Source organism: Scyliorhinus torazame, chromosome 11 (assembly GCF_047496885.1).
Source record: "Scyliorhinus torazame isolate Kashiwa2021f chromosome 11, sScyTor2.1, whole genome shotgun sequence".
NCBI classification, from domain to species: Eukaryota; Metazoa; Chordata; class Chondrichthyes; order Carcharhiniformes; family Scyliorhinidae; genus Scyliorhinus; species Scyliorhinus torazame.
Genome location: NC_092717.1, coordinates 169308742 through 169329326, shown reverse-complemented (window position 1 = coordinate 169329326; position 20585 = coordinate 169308742). Strand labels below are relative to the sequence as shown.

The following is a 20585-nucleotide window of genomic DNA, read 5'->3' as shown; positions in this document are numbered from 1 at the left end:
CTCTGTCACTCTTTAGTCCATCCCCCAACTTACCAATATCTTTTTTCAGTTACCTTTGGTTTTCTAACAAATTGTCTCCATCAGTTGTTTTGCTATCATCACCATATTTTAACATTATTCCCTCTGTACATATTTAAATTATTATTATACACAATAAACTACAGTAGTTCCAGAACTCAACCATGTGCTTAATTTGAAACAATCTGAATTTACAGTTCAGAAGGAGGACATTCAGCCCATCGAGTCTTCACTGGTCCTTGGAAAGAGCACCCTACTTAAGCCTACACCTCCACCCTATCCCCGTAACCCAGCAACCCCACTTAACCTTTTGGACACTAAGGGGCAATTTAGCACGGCCACTCCACCTAAAATGCACTTCTTTAGACCAACTGCAGCTGGTGTAGCCAATTGCAGCCCAACGGGCTTGGGTCGTTTCCTTGCACAACAATGAGGGGAGGGCGAACTGATTGATGCCTATAAACCACTGGAGTGATGGTGGAACCTATGATATTTAGTCATTTAGCCAAACGAGCCGTTGTGTCAGCCAAAGACAAAGTATGCATTTCTTGAATGATAAGATCAGAAGTTCACTGCACCATCACAGAAATGGTCATTCCTGCATTCAGTTCCATTTGGAGCATATGACAATTCACTTGTATCGGAACATGAATAGGGGCACATGGGGCGCTGCCAAACAGTTCAGCTGTATCTCAGCCTCATCGTCCGCCTTTTCTGGGTCGTCCAGATGCAAGGCCCAGCTCTGGGGCTGCCGCCTACTTCGGCTAGGGCGGCTGGAGCGCTAGCCTTCCTGCTGCCTGCCTGTACTGGCGTTCACAGCCCTGAATGGCCTTCTGCCGAGTCTGATGACTTCATACATCCTGGCGGTCAGCTCTCGCCCAGAGGACAGAGCCGCTGCGGCGTTCGGTGCAGGCCCTGAGGATACCATGTGAGAGTCGACGCCCCAAGACGTTCACCTCTATTCCTTGTCTCTCTTGGATGCCACATTCCTTGCTTTCTTGGGACAGGGAGATCTATAGCGCCTGCTGAAAAGTTAGGGAGATTTAGCCCAAAAGTCTCCAGATTATTAATACCACAGACCAAACGATTGCACAGCATATCAGACAAATAATAATAATCTTTATTAGTCTCACAAATAGGCTTTCATTAACACTGCAATGAAGTTAATGTGAAAATCCACTAGTCGCTACACTCCGGCGCCTGTTCTGGTACACTGAGGTAGAATTCAGGAATTCACCTAACAAGCATGTGCTTTGGGACTTGTAGGAGGAAACCGGAGCGCCCGGAGGAAACCCATGTCGACACAGGGAGAGCGTGCAGACTCCGCACAGACAGTGACCCAAGCCGGGAATTGGATCTGGGTCCCTGGCGCTGTGAAGCAACAGTGCTACCCACTATGCTACCGTGCCGCCCACCACTAACAGTTGCATACGAACAAAATTCAGCTACCTTCTGCAGCACAGATACGAACTCGATGATGGACTCACCGGAGAATCTCTCTGACATATTTCTGAATCTTTATCTTTCAACGATTATCGACTGGGTTAGGTGAAGGTGTTCATAGAATCATGGAATCCCTTCAGTGCAGAAGGAGGCCATTCAGCCAATTGAGTCTGCACCGATCCTCCGGAAGAGCACTATACCTAGGCCCATCCCCCTGCAATCCCATAACCCCACCTAACCTTCAGACATTAAGGGACAATTTAGCATGGTCAATCAACCTAACCTGCCACAACTGTCATGAGCTGGTCAATGATTGCATATCCAGTGTCACTGTGTACATGAGACTCTGGATTTACCGAACGTATGCGGTCCACAGGCCGTCAATAGTATGACCTTCTGCCGCTCGTTCTTGTCGGCCCGGAGGAAATAACGTGTTCATTCAGCATATTGGTTCCAATCTTCAACACTGGAGTCAAATGATTCTAACCACCCACAGAGAGACATGGCGAATCAAAGAAGTCCAAACTTGGGTCCAAACAATCGGGTAGGTGGCTCAGCTGAGTAGGTTGCAGCATCGACAGCAAACGAGTTTACTCCTCGCTGCCAGTTTAATAAGGAAACGGGGAGTCCACACCCAGTAAAATAAGAAACAAAGTTTTATTTACACAAACGGTATATACCTGGTAGATCCATACTGGGTTCCTGCCGAGGCAAGTGCCTTATTGGCCGATCTCATATACATGTGTTAATTAAGATTCCCCGCACCTAGCGGGGGAGCTCATACTCCGCAAGGAGCACGGGAATAATAAGCATTCCCAACCTATGGGTTCCATGTGGGATATTACAGTTACCAAGTCTCTCCTCCTTGCTGCCACCACTCAATTCCCAACCCCCTCCCCGCCTCCACCCAACCCACACCGTGACCGCCCCTCCTCACCCATCCATTGGCTGACACCTCGCATCCTCCCATATCTGACCGCCAAACTTGTTCATCAGAACCCCTTGGCACTCACCATCACAACCCCTTAATGTCTAGACACAGTGCCTTCATATGCCATCTGCTATGGACCCCCTGACCCATCAAGCATGCGGTTTACAATGCCCTCTCTTTGTCCCCGCAGGAGAAGACAGTCCACAATAGGAAGGAAAAGGAGAAGACCGGCAGGTGAAACCTCAGAGTTCAGAGTCCTCACCCCCCTATGAAGAAAGAACCATGGAGATTGCGGGGTTGCCCAAAGCAAGAGCAGTGACCGACAGCAAAGGTGGCCTGCACCAGAGGATTGAGGATCCATTGCACCTTCATCCAGATGACCTGTTTCAAGTGAGTTTTTTATTTCCTGTACAATTATCCTTTCCTTTCACTGAAGATCCTTTGTCTTAAAGGATCACCATCTTGGATTATCGTGTTGAAGGCGGAGCTGTAATCAATGAACAGGAGTCTAATATTGGAGTCCTTGTTGTCGAGATGCTCCAGGGATGAATGTAAGGACAGAGAAATACCAACTGCTGTGGATAGGTTGTGGTGGTATGCGAATTGCAGTGGATCAAGGCATTCTGGGAGCATGGAGTTGATGTGTCTCATGACTAACCTCTCGAAGCACTTCATAATAATAGATGTCAGGGCCATCTGGCGGTAGTTGTTGAGGCACGTTGCCTGGTTCTTCTTTGGCACCGGTATGATAGTGGTTTTCTTGAAGCAGATGGGGACCTCGGAATGGAATAGAGAGAGGTTGAAGATGTCCGCAAAAACACCACCAGTTAGCCCGCCCAAGATCTGAGTGCACTCTGCACTCAGTGACCCAAGCCGGGAATCGAACCTAGGACCCTGGAGCTCTGAAGCAACAGTGCTAACCACTGTGCTACCGTGCCGTCTCATTAGTATATAAGTGACTGTTAGAGTCAGGCAGCCTCAGACTGACTAGGGAGCTGAGAAAGAGAGATTGCTTCTACATGATCATATTGTTCTTCATGTGTTGTTTTGTTTATATTTGACCCACGGTTAATGTTAATAAATCATTTATGGCTTTAGCTACAAGTGTTCTTGCTGTATAAATCAGCCCATCCGATAAGAAAATTACATGGTACCAGGGTTAGATGGCATTAACCACTGAGAACAATCAAGCCTGTCACGAGGTCCACACAGATTTGAAAATTTTGCAGACTGCAAAAGTTAACAACATGGAGTCCTTGAAGCCATCAATGAGTCTCAGATTTCATGGTAATGTGGACAGCAATTGGCATGTGTTTAAACAGCAATTTAATCTATTTCTTACTGCAGTAAATTTAAGAGATCAATCAGATTTGCATAAGGTAGTGATGCTCCTAACAGCCGCAGGGCCCAAATCAATTGCTGTGTTTAATACGTTTAAATTTGCAAACAATGAAGATAGTAAAAATTTGAACAAAGTAATTTGAAGATTTGATGCACATTGTACCCCCAGAAAGAATGACATTTGTGAACGCTATGTGTTTAGATCATGTTTACAGAAGACAGACAAGTCCATAGATTATTTCATCACTGATTTAAAGTTAAAAACTAAAACCTGTAATTTTTCTGCGGTGGAATCTTCCATGATTCAGGCGAGATTGTGTTTGGTGTGAATGAAAATAAGCTGAGGGAACGGTTGCTGAGGGAATCGGAGCTGTCTTTGGAACAACCCGTTAAGATTTGTCTGGCTCACGAGGTAGCAGCACAGCGTTCTAAAATGCTTCTCAGTAATGGCAGCATCTACTTGGAGGAAAGTACTCCGGTTGCTGCCCTTTTCTCAAAAAGGTGGGAAACTTCTGAAAAAAGGCAGGAAAGTTCCTGCAGCTACTCTCACACCAACAAACAGGTTAGAGATCAGGATAAAATATTTCTGTGTGAAAGATGTGGTCAAAGGCACAAATTAAGGCAGTGTCCAGCGTTTGACAAGTTTTGTTCTAGATGCAAAAGAAAAAAATCACTTTGCTCAGAATTGTTCCTTCACCCCAGATCAGTCAGCACAGTGGAAGACAGAGTCTCCAATGATGAAACATCATTGTTTGTTGGGTAATAACAGAGAATAATATTTTTTTGAAGACATCAAAAGATTCTCCAGCACTTAAAAAAATGCAAACTGATGCTCCATTTAAATGCGGTTGATGAGGACACATGGCTGCTACCACTTGAATTGAATGGTACCGTGATGCAGTTGAAGTTAGACACTGGTGCCAAAGCCAATTTAATCAGCATGACTGATTTAAAAAATCTAAAAATTCAGCCGATTAGAAGTAATCACAAAATATCTCTGAGAGATTATAATGGTTCAAGCATTAAATGTTATAGTGTTTGTGACCTGAGTGTGGTGGTGAAGAACAGAATTTATTCTGGCCCATTCTGTATTGTTACCGTGGGCTTGGATTCATTATTAGGTGTTCAATCCTGTGAAGAATTAGGTCTAGAATTAGGTATATAGCATCCAGAAAGGATTGGATCAACACTCCAACGATTCTGAGAACATTATTAGCAAATTCAATGATGTGTTCACTGATTTTAGTGCACTACCATTTGCCAATGAGATATAATTTAAAGAAGATGCATTATCAAAAGCACCGATACAAACTATTAGCAATTAAATTGCTGAATATGTAGATCTGCATGTCAATCTCATTTCTATCCTACCATCCGCATCAAATATGAAAACTTAACTTATCAAGAAGATAGAAGAACTTACCATGGTATATTTGAATCTAAAAATGGTGATGCTCATATGGGCATGGATTCCAGAGATCTTAACGAAAAAAGTGTACATATTGTAAAACAAACATTACAGAAAGCAATTGATAGCCAATCTGATCCAAATTCTCATGAAATCCCATTACAAAACGTTACCATTGTCACATGATAGATCACCAGCAGTTACTCATGAATAGAAGGTTGTGTACCACACTTCCATACTTGGAAAAGGAGGAGAATGCAATAGTACTGCAGGAAATGCAAAGCATTAAAGCAAAACAAAAGATAGAGTGTCTATGATAGAGTGTCTAGAACTTTACCACCTCTGAGTACTGGTGACATTGCGAGAGTAGAAGATTCAGGCAATTGACGGAAAAAAGCCATTGTACTTGAAAAAGTAGCTCCTCATTCCTACAATGTACAGACAGAGGAACGGTTGGTTTTAAGAAGAAATTGTCTCGGGCTCTTGAAAACCAGAGAAGACTTTCACAGCAATGCGATGGATGACGAATCTACGTCAGAATCAACGTCGGCTGCAGTGTCAGATAGTTCAGCAGTTCCTGAGCATGAGAATGTAATGGGGAACATTGAATCGACAAATTCCAAGCAGCAACATCAAACTTTGAGAAGATCAACCAGATTCAGAAGAAAACCTGATCGACTCAATTTGTAGTTTTGGACTATTTGTACATAGCATGCTTGCTGTTCTATATATTTGTTAAACCAGTTTTAAAAATATTAAAGAACAAAGAACAAAGAAGAGTACAGCACAGGAACAGGCCCTTCGGCCCTCCAAGCCTGCGCCGATCATGCTGCCCGACTAAACTAAAATCTTCTGCACTTCCGGGGTCCGTAACCCTCTATTCCCATCCTATTCATGATGTGGAGATGCCGGCGTTGGACTGGGGTGAGCACAGTAAGAAGTCTTACAACACCAGGTTAAAGTCCAACAGGTTTGTTTCAAATACTAGCTTTCGGAGCACTGCTCCTTCCTCAGGTGAATGAAGAGGTATGTTCCAGAAACATATATATAGCCAAATTCAAAGATGCAAGACAATGCTTAGAATGCGAGCATTTGCAGTTAATTAAGTGTTTACATATCCAGAGATAGGGGTAACCCCAGGTTAAAGAGGTGTGAATTGTCTAAAGCCAGGACAGTTGGAAGGATTTTGCAAGCCCAGGCCAGATGGTGGGGGGTGAATGTAATGCGACATGAATCCCAGGTCCCGGTTGAGGCTGCACACATGTGTGCGGAACTTGGCTATAAGTTTCTGCTCTGCGATTCTGCGTTGTCGCGCGTCCTGAAGATCGCCTTGGAGAACGCTTACCCGGAGATCAGAGGCTGAATGCCCTTGACTGCTATGCCACCTATATGCACACCAAGAACAGGAAGCTTGAGTAACTCGGCATCACCACCAGCAGCAACCAAGCCTCCCGGTACCACAGTAGAAAAAAATACAGTGAAATCTAAAGTCCCAGCACTGATCCCTGCGGAACACCACCAGTCACAGACCTCCAATCAGAAAAGCACCCTTCCATTGCTACTCTCTGCCTTCTATGATCTAGCCAGTTCTGTATCCATCTTGCCAGCTCACCCCTGATCCCGTGTGACTTCACCTTTTGTACCAGTCTGCCACGAGGTGTTTTGTTATGTTTCCTTTGTAACATAAGCAGCTTCCTTGTATTGCATTTGTCAAGGAAGGTCGAGATGTGTAAATAACTTCAACTCATTTATTTACACTATGTACACTTTTATAACTTGAGTTTGACACTACTGCTAATCCTATTGTAGCTACCTAAAATGACTGACCAGCTGCTGTCTTCCACGTGGTGGGTGTGATAATGAATCAACCCTGTGCCTCTCCTCACTGACTGTCTCCACTGGCCGAAGGGGGCTGATCATGTGTGTGGTGTCCTTTATGTATGGGTTGGTGTAATGCCCCCCTGTGGTCGTGTCACCTCCTTGTGTATCGTGAATGTCCATTGGTCGCCTCCCACCTAACTTATCTATTGGTTGAGTGTGTGTGTGTGATGTTTCTGGTGCTCCCTCTAGTGTCTGTCTAGCTTACATGTATTTACAGTGATGCACATCACCACATCCTCCCCTTTTTATATGTTCATATTTTCTGAACAATGAATAGGTAGAGAAGGTAAGGTATATTATACAAGTCATGGGAACGGTGATTAAACAATAAGTCCAAATCATTCATAAGCCATAAACCATCAATCATCATGGTCAAATGTCTCTCTTGGTTATGAATGCCATCAACAGGAACCAAGAAGTGGTCGAATCACTGCGCTGTCCGCTTTGGAGTCTTTTTCTTTTTTTCTTTTTATGTTTGTGGTGGTGCTGTCGGATGGCATCTTGTAGCTGATAGGTCGTTGACATTGAAGAGGTGCCATCAACAGTATCATTCGAGGTCATGGATGTGCCAGATGTTGAAGTCGAATGAGACTATGCATATTCGTTCTGGCCACATGCTGTGCTGGAAGGGTGATTCTGTTGAGAAGCGTTGAAGCATGTCGATTTGGAGACAGAATTGCTTCTCGCATCAATGTCTGGTGATGGTGTGAAACTAGAACCTTGCATCTGATAGGAATATGCTGTCTGGCCAGGCTGTGGTGCAGCACATCCTGGGCAGTAACTAAGGCATCCAGTCTGTAGTGCAGATTGCGTTGGCGGTAGTCCTCCTTCGGTCTTGATTCCATTAGTGAGCAATCCGTAGTGCTGGCCTGTTTGAGAATATGCTGCATAGACTGCTGGCTGCTGCAGGCTTGAATACTGGGTTTGTCCAGCATGAGCTGTCATTGGCCGCACTGTCGGTGTGGAACAAATGTGTGGACATAGCTGTGGTGAAAATTGGTATTCCTCTTGGACTGTAGCTGCTGCTTGTTATTGCTGACCCAGTGTGATTGTCACGTGATCCATCTCATGTCGTTGTGGCATCTGCTGTCACCCTGAGTGTGCCATCACTGAGGTTGCGACACTGCCTGTCTGGAGTAAAGTCTGGCTTACGTGAATCAGAGTCGGCGTTTGGTTGCTCCCCATCTGGAGTCTGGTCTGTTTTTTGTTGATGCTCCCCGTCCGGAGTCTTAGCAGGTTCACTGGAGTCAGCTGAGATTTCTTGAAGCTGCACGTCTGGAGTCGGAACATGCAGGAATGCATTGACTAGTGGAGAGGTTCGAGCAATTGAGGGTGGAAGTAGTGTGGTGTCACCGGAGTCACCAGTGGTCTCACCGTAATCGTCGAGTGCCTCTGTACGCACTAGTTGAGGTCTGTCACTTTGCACCTTTTGCATGGGAAGTGGGATGCTGTCGTCACTCGTTTCACATACCGTGGTAGATCCTCAGTAGCTGCTTGCTGCTCACTAAGGTTGGGTAAATTGTCAGAGTTTTCATCTGGTGGTGCAAACAATGTGGGTGGACTGTCATTGTCTTGCCGTTGTCCTTCATTTGGGCTTTTCTTCTTTGGAATTTTAAATCTTCCCCCAGACATTACAGAACCTTGTTCATTTCCCTCAATTTCTCCCATATGTAGGGCATCAAATGTTAGATCCAATGTTTCTTTCGTCATTGTACTAGTTTCCAAAGAACAGTCCATTTCAATTTTCTCCTTAGTTACTTCATATGCATCCTTTTCTAATGTACATGACTTCATAGTCTCTGGCTCTGATTTTGCTGGGACTGGCACAGTCACAGTCTCTCTTTTACTGTTCTCAATTGCCCACATTCTACTCCCCAGACATAAATGCTTAATCTCTGGAGTTAATGTGGTACAATGGATAATCGGGTCAACCTTATCTGCATCTTCACCATCACTGGAAAGCACAATTGGTTCATTTGAAACTGCTGCGGGTTTTAAGTGCTTTATCTGGCTACTCGATGTCGGTGTCCTCAGGATTCTTGCTCCAATGTTCTGCTCATTTATCAGTGGAGTGTGCAGAGGTTCAATGCGATTAATGTTCCCATCAGTGGTTGAAGAGTCATTACTGACTAACTGCTGGTCTCTGAAGTTGGGACTTTGCGGTTTTGTGTTGAAGGGAGACAATTGTCCCTGCTGTAGATATGATTCAGGTTGTGTTATTTCCATTAAATGAGGATCAATGTCTTGTCCATTTTTTCGATCCGTACTAAAGCAATGGCAATTTTCAGTCTGCTCCTTGCAAGTTAGACATACAAGCAATTTCTTTAGCAAATCCTCAGCATCCTTCTGTGACTGTGCAGCATTATTAATATCTCTTCGGCTAGAATGATCCTGAAGGTCAGCGCATAATCCTTTTTTCTTCGGGCTTGGAAGAGGCGATTCCTTTGGCTTGTCTTCATTTGGGCTTGAACAGTCATCAGCGCTGTGCCCTTCATTGTTGCATGATAGACCGTCATGGTCGTCCTGCTGTGCAGTGGAGCGTGGTAAACTGTTATAGCCTTCTTGCTGTATACGTGAGCATGGCAGACTTGCATCGTCTCCCGCTAGTTGGTCAGAGCAGGTTGCTAGACCCTCGTGGTCTTGTTCCTGCAAGGACTGCGCACTGGAGTCTTGCGTTGCTTCTATCGTGGAGGCTGTCCACGAGCTCTCTGTGGAGGCTTGTGACACTGGAGTCATTTCTTGTTCGTGCAAGGACTGCGCTCTGGTGTCTTGCGTTTCTGCAATTGTGGAGTCTGTCCACGAGCTTGCTGTGGAGGCTTGTGACTCTGGAGTCACTTCTTGTTCATGCAAGGACTGCACTCTGGAGTCTTGCGTTCCTTCTATCGTGGAGCCTGTCCACGAGCTCGCTGTGGAGGCTTGTTACTCTGGAGTCACTTCTTGTTCATGCAAGGACTGCGCTCTGGAGTCTTGTGTTTCTGCAATTGTGGAGTCTGTCCACGATCTTGCTGTGGAGTCTTGTGACACTGGAGTCACGTCTTGTTCCTGCAAGGACTGCAGTGTGGAGTCTGGCATGTCTTCTTTCGTAGAGTCGGGAACCCTGAGCGGGGCGTGGACCACGCTCTGTGTGGCAGCAGTCCGCTCTCTGTGGGCTTGTACCGTTTTTTGTCTCTTAATTTCAGGCTGCAGCATCATCCTGCACTGATGAGTTGGGACGTCATATCTGCTGGGTTGAAGATCCTCAAATCCGAAAAATGAATCCACATCTGCGTCGGATTCAATGTGGGGGTCACCAATGTGCAACACGAAAGGTTTGTCCGAGTCATAGTCGTATAGGACCATGGAGCTGTCATTGGGCTCGCGAGGTCCAGAAAAAATGTAAAGGTCGGTATCATCGGTTTGAGCGTAGGTAACTGCTTGTTGCAGGGTTCATTTCCTGGTTCAATTTGAGGCATTGTGCTGTCATTCCAGGTTAAGGTTGTTTTACAGCTTTAAAAGATTTTTTCTTTGATTTGGGACGTTTCCCCTTTAAACTGATGCGGTCTGGGGCCTCTGACGTCATGACGCGCGTGACGTAGCACGTAGGAAGCGATTGCGCATGCGCAGATCGCTGTTCCTTTACCGATGGCCGTTTTCTTGATTGCGCATGCACGGCGTCTCGCGCATGCGCAAACGAACCTTCCGGTTCTGCGCACTTCTCGCGCAACTGCGCTAGTGTAGTCCCTTTAGCAAGATGGCCGCCGAGCTCGACCCAAATTGCTCTCTGGTCCGGGCCCTCGGCCTCGAGGTGAGTACTGGCACTTCTCTTACCTTTCCTTGCCGATTGGAGTGTGTTTTCCTCACAGTATTTGCCGAATTTGTCCAGGACTGCCTGGAAGTCGTACCTGTTTTGCCCCTTGGAGAACTTGAATTTTTAAAAGATTTCTTCTGCTCTGGCACCGGTGATGGTGAGGAGAAACTACTTTTTCATTATCAGCCAGTTCTTTAAGTTCGGCTGCCACCAGGTAGAATTCAAATGCCTGCCGGAATCGCTGCCAGTTTTCGTGGAGATCGCCGTGGCACTGGAGCGGCTGCGGAATCGGGAGCCCTTACATCTTGCCTGGGTATTGCTGGTTGTCACTGTACGCTGAGGTATGGCTATCTGGATTTAAGCAGTTCACTACTGGTACCATGTTTTGTTATGTTTCCTTTGTAACATAAGCGGCTTCCTTGTGTTGCATTTGTCAAGGAAGGTCGAGACGTGTAAATAACTTCAACTCATTTATTTACACTATGTACACTTTTATAACTTGAGTTCAACACTACTGCTAACCCTATTGTAGCTACCTAAACTGACTGACTAGCTGCTGTCTTCCACGTGGTGGGTGTGATAATGAATCAACCCTGTGCCTCTCCTCACTGACTGTCTCCACTGGCCGAAGGGGCTGATCATGTGTGTGGTGTCCTTTATGTATAGGTTGGTGTAATGCCCCCCTGTGGTCGTGTCACCTCCTTTTGTATCGTGAATGTCCATTGGTCGCCTCCCACCTAACTTATCTATTGGTTGAGTGTGTGTGTGTGATGTTTCTGGTGCTCCCTCTAGTGTCTGTCTAGCTTACATGTATTTACAGTGATGCACATCATCACACGAGGGACCTTGTCAAAGGCCTTACTAAAGTCTATATAGACAACATCCACTGCCCTACCTGCATCAATCATCTTTGTGACCTCCTTGAAAAATGCTATCAAGTTAATGAGACATGACCTGCCCTTCACAGAACCGTGCTGCCCCTCGCTAATACATCTATTTGCTTCCAAATGGGAGGAGATCCTGTCTGCCTCAGACTGACGAGGGAGCTGAGAGAGGGAGAGGTTGCTTGTTCATCTGTTGTTTTGTACATATTTGACCCACAGTTAATGCTAATAAATCATTAATAGCTTTAAATAGATATGTTCTTGTCATATAAATCAGGCAATCCGACAAGAACATTATAGGTCTGATGGCACGTAGCCCACCATCATATCGAAAAGGCAACCAACAGCACTGACTCACTAATGAAAATAGAAGATTGACCTCCTGAGAAAGGAGATGGATCTCTAGGAACATTCTGCGACTGGAAGATTGACCTCTTCGATGACACTGAATCTGGAAGGTGCACATATTGATGCGTTCCCCCCGCCCCCCCCCCACCCTATGGTGTTCCCGGATCCCGCGTTGCTGGTGGCCTCCATTCCAAACTTTGGAAGCGCCCCCAGGCATTGTTCAGGTGTGCCCCAATGGGTTCTGACACCTACACACCAAATTGCTCCACACGTGTTTTGGACCAGCGTGTTTTTCCTCTGGCATCGTGGAGAATCTGGAATGGCTGGAAGATTCTGGTAGGGACTTCATCACATCCCATTAGTGGGAGGCAAATCAGTTTCAAACCGGCCTCCAATGGGTTTCCCGATCTGCCATGGCAGGCACCAGGGGAAAATACTGCAGGAAATTCACGCATGTGTGCAACTGGTTTTTGTATTCCCGCCAAATTCTAACCCTTCACCCACACCATTGAACCTGCCGTAGGGACCATGGGAAAATTCCAGCCCAGATCTTTGTCTTTGTTTGAATGGAGTGCTATGGATAATTGCCTCCATTTTTTGCTAGCAATCAGAGCCATCTGCCTACTTTTTCACAGTTCTTCTTTATGTACGGGCTAAGGAACTTAATGTCTGGCTATTACATTTCATACATGTACACTTTAACAATAAAACCTATTTGATCCTTGCTGATCAACATGGAAGAAATTGCTACTACCTACATATACAGAGGGCAAGAATGTACGTTTAATGCCCAGCACAAATTTATTAATGAGGTATTTATAAAACATATTAGTAATGACAGAAGCAATAAGTATTAGAATATATTCTTGGCAAGAATTTATAACACCAATAATGGTGTTATAATTGTATCACTTTTACAACTATGAATATATATTTATTAATTAGGCCACAAGTACATCACACCAATAAAGACATTTGGGAGCACAATCTGGAGGAAAAGCTTTTTCATGTTAACTTTGAAAAAAAAAGCATGGACTATCAGACTGGTAGCACCATACCTGAGTTCAAGATGCTGAAATTGGTATTGTTTGGAGATAGGCTACTAGTTCTCTGAAGCCTCCGACTGGATCGTTTCCCTGACCAGTTAATTGACAGGATCTCTGGCTTCACTGGACCCTGTCTATAAATAACGGATAGCAGTTAGTTTTCATGCTTATTTTATCCTTAGCCTTTCCAAATATAGGAGTTAAAGAAATATCTCCAAAAAGTATGATGCTATCCAGCTTCATATTGTCCATGTCAAGATAAAATTAGTCAATTGTTCAGGAGAGCAGTGGTAAAGCTGCATTTCTGTTGTCTTCCTCTATAGGAGCCAGATCCTTTACAAAAGCTGCAGGAGCATTGTTTCTTCACTTTACAATAGCCTGTTAAATCCCACACAAGTCACTCTCGGCTAAATAAAATGAATTGCTGGATGGAAACACTTTATTAACAGTACATTAATTTAATTACTTAATACAATTTTGGTTGTAAGAGTGAGTGTCATATCTAGTTTTGTTTTATCACCCTTATAAATATTAAGTCAAGTTTGAAGAATGACAACTCCTGAAGCAACTCAGTGAACTCTGGATGTGTAATGAACAAACCACCGATTATGTAGCTAGATGATTTATGACTTCAGCTGTTCAGGTGACACAATTTCCAAGTCGGTTTGCAGAATGTACAGGAATCATTTGATATCCTGTTTCAAGTGACACTGAGGAGAAAGCTCTGTTTCACATGTTTCCATTGTGTGGTAATCAGATGAAATTCAGAGAAGTTATCTACCAATGAAAAATTATTATGGGTGCAATTCAGCGACCCCATTGCCCCCACGGGGATCCAGGTGCAAATGAGCCAGATAGCTCATTTAAATACCCAGACTCTGGATTCACCCGGCACCCGAGGTTCACCAGCCATTCCCAGGAGACCTCGCCAGAGCGCCGTTTAATACTGGCCAACACTAACGTGGACCACCTGTAACAGAATCTGGATGGGCTCCAAAGCCAGTGGAGACACCCAGGTGGTCAGGGACAGGGCAAGGTGACACCCTGGCACTCCTCCAGCAGCTGGGCACCCCAGTAATTCCCGCCTGGCACCCTGGCAGTGCCACCTGGACACATAGGCACTGCCAGGATGGCACCTTGGCACTGCAACTGGGCACCCTGGCAGGACTCTGTTTATTTCACTTGGACTCTAGAAAAGGATTGTAGGGCTCCATTCTGACCCACACTGCAACCATAGAGTGCTATGGACTAGTTAAATGAGGACCAAGAAGGACTTTCTCCATGCAATGTGTAGGAGGTCCATTGGCCGACAGCTCTATCAGTCTTGACGCCACCAAGAGCAATTCACTGCCCATTGCCATGACTGCAACAAGTTAGAAGGCGGCTATGGATTCCTGGAGCTAGTAAGTCTGGGGTCTTGGGCAGGGAGTGGTGGGAAGTTCAGTGGAAGGGGGTGGGTGCCATGATGTAGGGGGTAGGTTCAAGCCTGCATGCTGGTGGGAAAGAAGGAAGGGCAGTTTTGATCTTAGAAGAACTGCCCACCAATCGGCAAAAGGCAGTTCCAAATATTTAACCCCCATGACTTCCTCCCTGCCCTTTGAAGATCTCCGTTAAAAAATGGTTACCTGTTCCCATCCAACTGCACACGCCAACCATTTTATGGTGTGGGCAAAGTATTATCAGGGCTAATTGATCTGATAACAAGCCAAATTTACCCTTGATTATATGATGTGTGGGTCACCAATTATGGGGGTGAGCAAGAAGTTGGTGGGCTGGGATAGGCACCCGCCCCATTTTGTGTGCTGCTCCCCTGCCCCCACCCCCTCCCTCAACAAGCACAGTGGGAGCACGTAAGATACAACCCATAGTTGGGGGCATTTGGCAAAATGGTTACAATTCTAAGTTTGCGACCTAAAAGGATCCAATAGTCAATAGGATGGGGCTTAAATCCTTCACTTATTTCTTGAAAATAATATGGTAAAAAAAATCATATAAGGCCCCAAAACAGGCCTAAACATCATGATGTGTGATTTATATACACCATTGCTTCTGATGTAGGTGCCACAACTTTGTGCTGCCTGCTCATTTAAGTGATCGTAGCATGCAGCCCAGTGCTCAACTAGCTCTGAGCGGCTTCACACTTCAGAAGGATTCACAAGTTCGTCTGAAGCTTACACCACTTAAAACCCACCTGCATCTGTTGAAGTGGAGGTGCATTTTGGCTGCAGCAGGTGCTGGAGGTAACTAGGAAAGGTACTCTGAGCACGAATAACACTAACTGATGGTGCAATAAAACAAGAGCAGCTCCAATGTTTTCAAATGCAGCACAGAAAATCATGGGGCAGGAAGTAGACAGTGTCATGATATTCAAACATACATCACAACACACACATCATGATAGACAGACCAATTAGCACACATAACACGACAGCCAATCACAGCCAAGAGCAGACACAGTATAAGACAAGAAACACGACACCTGCTGGCCAGTCCATCTGGAGACAGGACAAGGCCAGGACCTCATTAACAAGACACTCACACAGTCACCACGTGCAGAGTACCAAGTCAGATGTGTAAATAACTAGTTGGAATAAAACTGCGTTGTACCAATCGCAACCGTGTTGGTTCGTCTGTACCTCAGAGCACCTAACACCACAGACAGTAGCACAGAAATCCTTTTATCCACATGGGACCAGGCTCCCTGTGCAGACACTGTGATAGCAGATAGACAACTAGCAATGTAGCCCTGACGACTAGGATACAGTGCTGTAAGAAGTACAGTGACCTCACCAGTGGCCAATTGCATTTTCAAATTCCATATCCTTAAAATTGATACAGGGGCGGCACGGTAGTACAGTGGTTAGCACAGTTGCTTCACAGCTCCAGGATACCGGGTTCAATTCCAGTCTTCGATGACTATCTGCATGTTCTCCCCGTGTCTGCGTGGGTTTCCTCCGGGTGCTCCGGTTTCCTCTCACAGTCCAAAGATGTGCAGGTTAGGTGGATTGGCCATGCTAAATTGACCTTAGTATCCAAAAAGCTAAGGTGGGGTTACTGAGTTATGGGGATAGGGTGGAGGTGTGGCTTAGATAGGGTGCTCTTTCCAAGGGCCCGTGTAGACTCGATGGGTTGAATGGCCTCCTTCTGAACTGTAAATTCTTTTTTTTGTAATAAATTTAGAGTACCCAATTCATTTTTTCCAATTAAAGGGCAATTTAGCGTGGCCAATCCACCTAGCCTGCACATCTTTGGGTTGTGGGGGTAAAACCCACGCAAACACAGGGAGAATGTGCAAAATCCACACGGACAGTGACCCAGAGCCGGGATTGAACCTGGGATCTCGGTGCCGTGAGGCAGCAGAGCTAACCCTCTGCGCCACCATGCTGCCATGAACTGTAAATTCTATGAATTAGCTTCTCATACTGCTCCTGCCTTCACTCAACAATCAGAATCAACCATAACTCCTATTTGAGATTCATAGCTCCACGCAACCCTCACACATATCCAACAAAACATGGGCTGGCTACTCCGCCCCGCCACATTTCTGTTTCACCCCGCTAGCAGGATGCTCCGTTATGCTGGCTGGTCAATGGGGATTCCCATTGTGGGGCAGCCCCACTCCACCAGGATACCCCCCAGGCTGCTGGCAAAACGGAGCATCCCGCCGGCGGAGAATCTTCCCCATATATCTATATACCACTTTTAACATAAAATATCCCAACATGCTTCACAAGAGGATTATAAAACAAAATTAGATACCAAGCCACATGAGGCAATATAAGCTTGGTCAAAGAGGTAGGTTTTAAAGAAAAAAAGTCATATACATTGAAACGTTAACTCTGTTCCATGCTTGACAAAAGCTGCTAGGTCTGCTGGCTTTTTCCAGCATTTTTGTTTTTATTTTAGGTTTCCAGGAACCTCTGGAAGGATGGAGGAAAGGAAGAGAAATAGAAAGGTTGAGGGAGGAGAATTACAAAGATTAGAGCCACGAGTTGCTAAAGCTGTGGCCACTAATGGTGCAGCAATTAAAACTGCTGCAAGCCTCAAACACACTTCACACTGTTTGCACAGAGTACCAATTATTTAATTATGATAGACAAGTCAGCCAACACATTGCACCACATTCACTGACACACTTCCCTCTCCCTTGCAGGCCAAGATGGCGCATGACTGCAGGCAGCAGTTCCTAACTGGTAGGAGACAGGCATGGATCCATGTCCTGTGATGGAGGGAATGATGCTGTCCATCACTGGGGCAGTTGTGACTGAGTGGCAGGTGGCAGGGCTGACAGTGGCAGCGATGAAACCATTAAATGTGTTACTATGGGCTGGATTCTCTGTCCCATCGCGCCAGATTTCTGGTTCAGCACGCCGGTGGGATTCTCCGTTTCGCCGGCTGGTCAATGGGGTTTCCCATTGTGGGGCAGCCCCTGGGCTGCTGACAAAATGGAGCATCCCAACAGCGGAGAAGCCAGCCCGATGTGTATATCTAAATCTCCTTCTCGCATCCCACCAACCCATCATCCCATAATCTGTTCTGGTTTACAAATCTCAGATGATGTAAGCATGTATCTCTTGCTGTCAATCACTTCCTTTATCATAACCTATCCCTTGTGTTTTTTTCACTTCAGATGCTGAAGAACTGCAATTCAGCCAGTAGCATGGAGAGGCCAGCAACAAATTGGCACAAGCCTTTGTGCAGAACATGTGACAACATTCTTTCTGGCACTGAAGCAAGATATCCCTGTTCCTGTACTCAAATCCTCTCGCTATGAAGGCCGCCTGCTGCACCTGCATGCTTACCTTAAGCGCCTGGTGTATGAGGACGCCCAGGGCTCGTAGCACATTCCCCTCCCCTAATTTATCGCCATTCAGATAATGGTCTGCCTTCCCGCTTTTGCTACCAAAGTGGATAACCTCACATTATCCTAATTATACTGTATCTGCCATTCATTAGCCCACTCAACTTGTCTAAATCACACTGAAGGACATCGGTAGTCTTTTAAAAACTTTTTAAAGGTCTGGGATCAATATTCTACTTCTCATACATGTCTTGAAATGTCTTACCAATACATTGCGGGCCATTATCCATAATATCTCTCTCGGCACACCAAACAAACTGAAAATAGTACTTAAGAGTATGCGCGACATGTTGTACAATTCTTGAATAATAGCGTGCTCGGTAAAAAAGTTGTTGATGATAACGAAAGAGGTCAGAAGCAATATTGGACCAACGATGGGTAGGAACTTTATGTGGGATTAATGATCATTTGTGCTGACTTAGCATATGCTATTGAAAATCTTGCACTCCTTGACGATGATTACAATGTCATTGTTCATTAGTTTTCATGTTCAATCTATGCCATGTATGAGTGTTGAAATTTTTGAAAAATATCAGGTTGCAAAGCTCCGGTATGATGACTTGCCTTCCTTTAAACATTACTCCTCAGAAGACACTTAGCTCATCCCAGAAATACCAAAATTGTCTCACGTGGTCATGGACATGCTGAATTGAATCAGGCCATCCTTCGATAGTGGTTCCTGTAGTCTAGAATCTTTCACTGGTGTCTTCTTGTAGCTGCTAGTATTTGCATTGCTCAAAATTTGCCAAATCAGTTAATGGTCTTGCATTCTCTACAAGTGTAATGTTGCAGCTCCTTTGAAACTGCCAGCTTAGTCAAAACATTCTGGATATTTCAATGTTATGTCATGAACGGAAGTCAAAGGAGTAATTTCTGAGGTAAATCTGTATTGTGATAGCCAATGAATTCCATAGATTATCGCTAATGTGAGGTCACAGCATGCTGGTAGACCAGCGATTGCTGGGCCTTTAGTCTCCATGGTATAGGACATCTGTGACACGCAGGAGGATTGATTGTACTTGCACTCCAGCACAATGGAGCTGCATGTGGAATTAATGAACCGTTGTAAACTGAATATTTCACAGCAGTAGGTATAGTGATCTGCATATCTGTATGTACACAAGGGGTTAATGTAAAGACACTACAACTAAGCAATCACTAGACGGCAGCACTAGAGATGTATCAACATGGAAGCAAGGATCACCCTCTTCACAGGAGCAGTAGCTAGTGACCAGACACAGACAGAGACAGCTCAGCGCAGGTGTAAATAATCAAAAGTACTTCTTAGTTAATCTTGTTCAATATCTAGTTTAAGCATTGGAGAGAGAACAAACTCACAGTTAATTCATCAACGTTACTCAATAAAGTACTTGCTCTAATTGGAAGACTATGAATGTTAATCAACTTCGAGTTAAGGATCATTCTGGAAGACGCAAGTGAGTAACTTATATTGCACAAAGCAATACAACATTACTATCAGAAATAGTAATATAATAGTAGGTTTTGCAATGGCCTTCCATGAGTGCGGATACATGCCATTTAGAATTTGCAGGGGTAGTATGGTGGAACATAGGAATTAAGAGCAGGGGTAGGCAATTCAGCCCTTCGAGCCTGCTCCTCCATTCAATCAGATGATGGCTAATCTCTTCCTGATCTCAAATCCGCCTCCCCACCTATTCCCCATATCCCTTTAAACCGTTTTTAAAATCAGAAATATATTTATCTCCTTCTTAAAGGGCCAACATTTACTTTAGCTATTCTCTTCCTCTATACTGAGTGTTTGGTCTCAGTGTTTATGTTTTCTGCTAGTTTCCTTTCATAATTCAGCTTAGCCCTTTTGATTTTATATTTGGTAGCATTTTGCTGAACCTTAAAGTTCTCCCAATCCTCCAGCCTTCCACTAGCTTACCACTAGCTTTTGCAGTATGGTATGCCCTGGTTTTTGCCTTTATGTCTTCCTTGATTTCCTTGTTTGGAACTTGCTCCTGTGTCAAACCTGGACAATAACAAGTAGTTGCCAACATTCTTAGGGCAGATAATTCAAATCTTGGCAAACTCTTCAGATGGTGATCTGGCATCTGTGTCACAAGTAGGCTTCAAATGAAGTTACTGTGAAAAGCCCCTGGTGTGTTTGGATCAGTGCATGGCTCCTTGTAGTTGCATGAGCCTTTGTTCTAGTGCCATGCAATGACAATCTCCAACAATAATGAATCGAATCAACACCATTTGACATTCAGCCATTAACATCGCCAACCTCCAGAAACTGAACTGGACTAGCCATATAAATGTGCTTTTTGAAAGGGCAGGTCAGAGGGTGGGAACTCTCTGCAGAGTAACTCACCTCCCACCTCTCCAAAACCTGTCCACCATCTACAAGGCACAAGTCAGGTGTGTGATGGAATACTCTCCCCTTGCCTGGATGAGTGCAGCTCCAACATAACTCAAGAAGCTGAACAGCATCCAGGATAAAGCAGTCTGCATGATTGGCATCCATTCAGCACCTTAAACATTCATTCCCTCCACCACCGATGCACTGAAGTAGTGCATACTAGCTACAAGGTACACTGTAGCAGCTCACTAAGATTCACAGTACCTCAGCCATCTAGAAGGACAAGTGCAGCAGATGCATAGAAATAC

The 20585-nt window shown here is 45.0% G+C and overlaps 1 protein-coding gene across 1 annotated transcript in view; it reads right to left on the bottom strand.

Moving 5' to 3' along the window:
- Positions 1-20585, bottom strand: part of necab1 (N-terminal EF-hand calcium binding protein 1) — a 362049-nt gene that overhangs the window by 107464 nt on the left and 234000 nt on the right. Inside the window, exon 7 of the mRNA XM_072467989.1 lies at positions 13100-13221. Coding sequence (XP_072324090.1) covers positions 13100-13221 — 122 coding nt within the window. The remainder of the gene's footprint in view (positions 1-13099; positions 13222-20585) is intronic.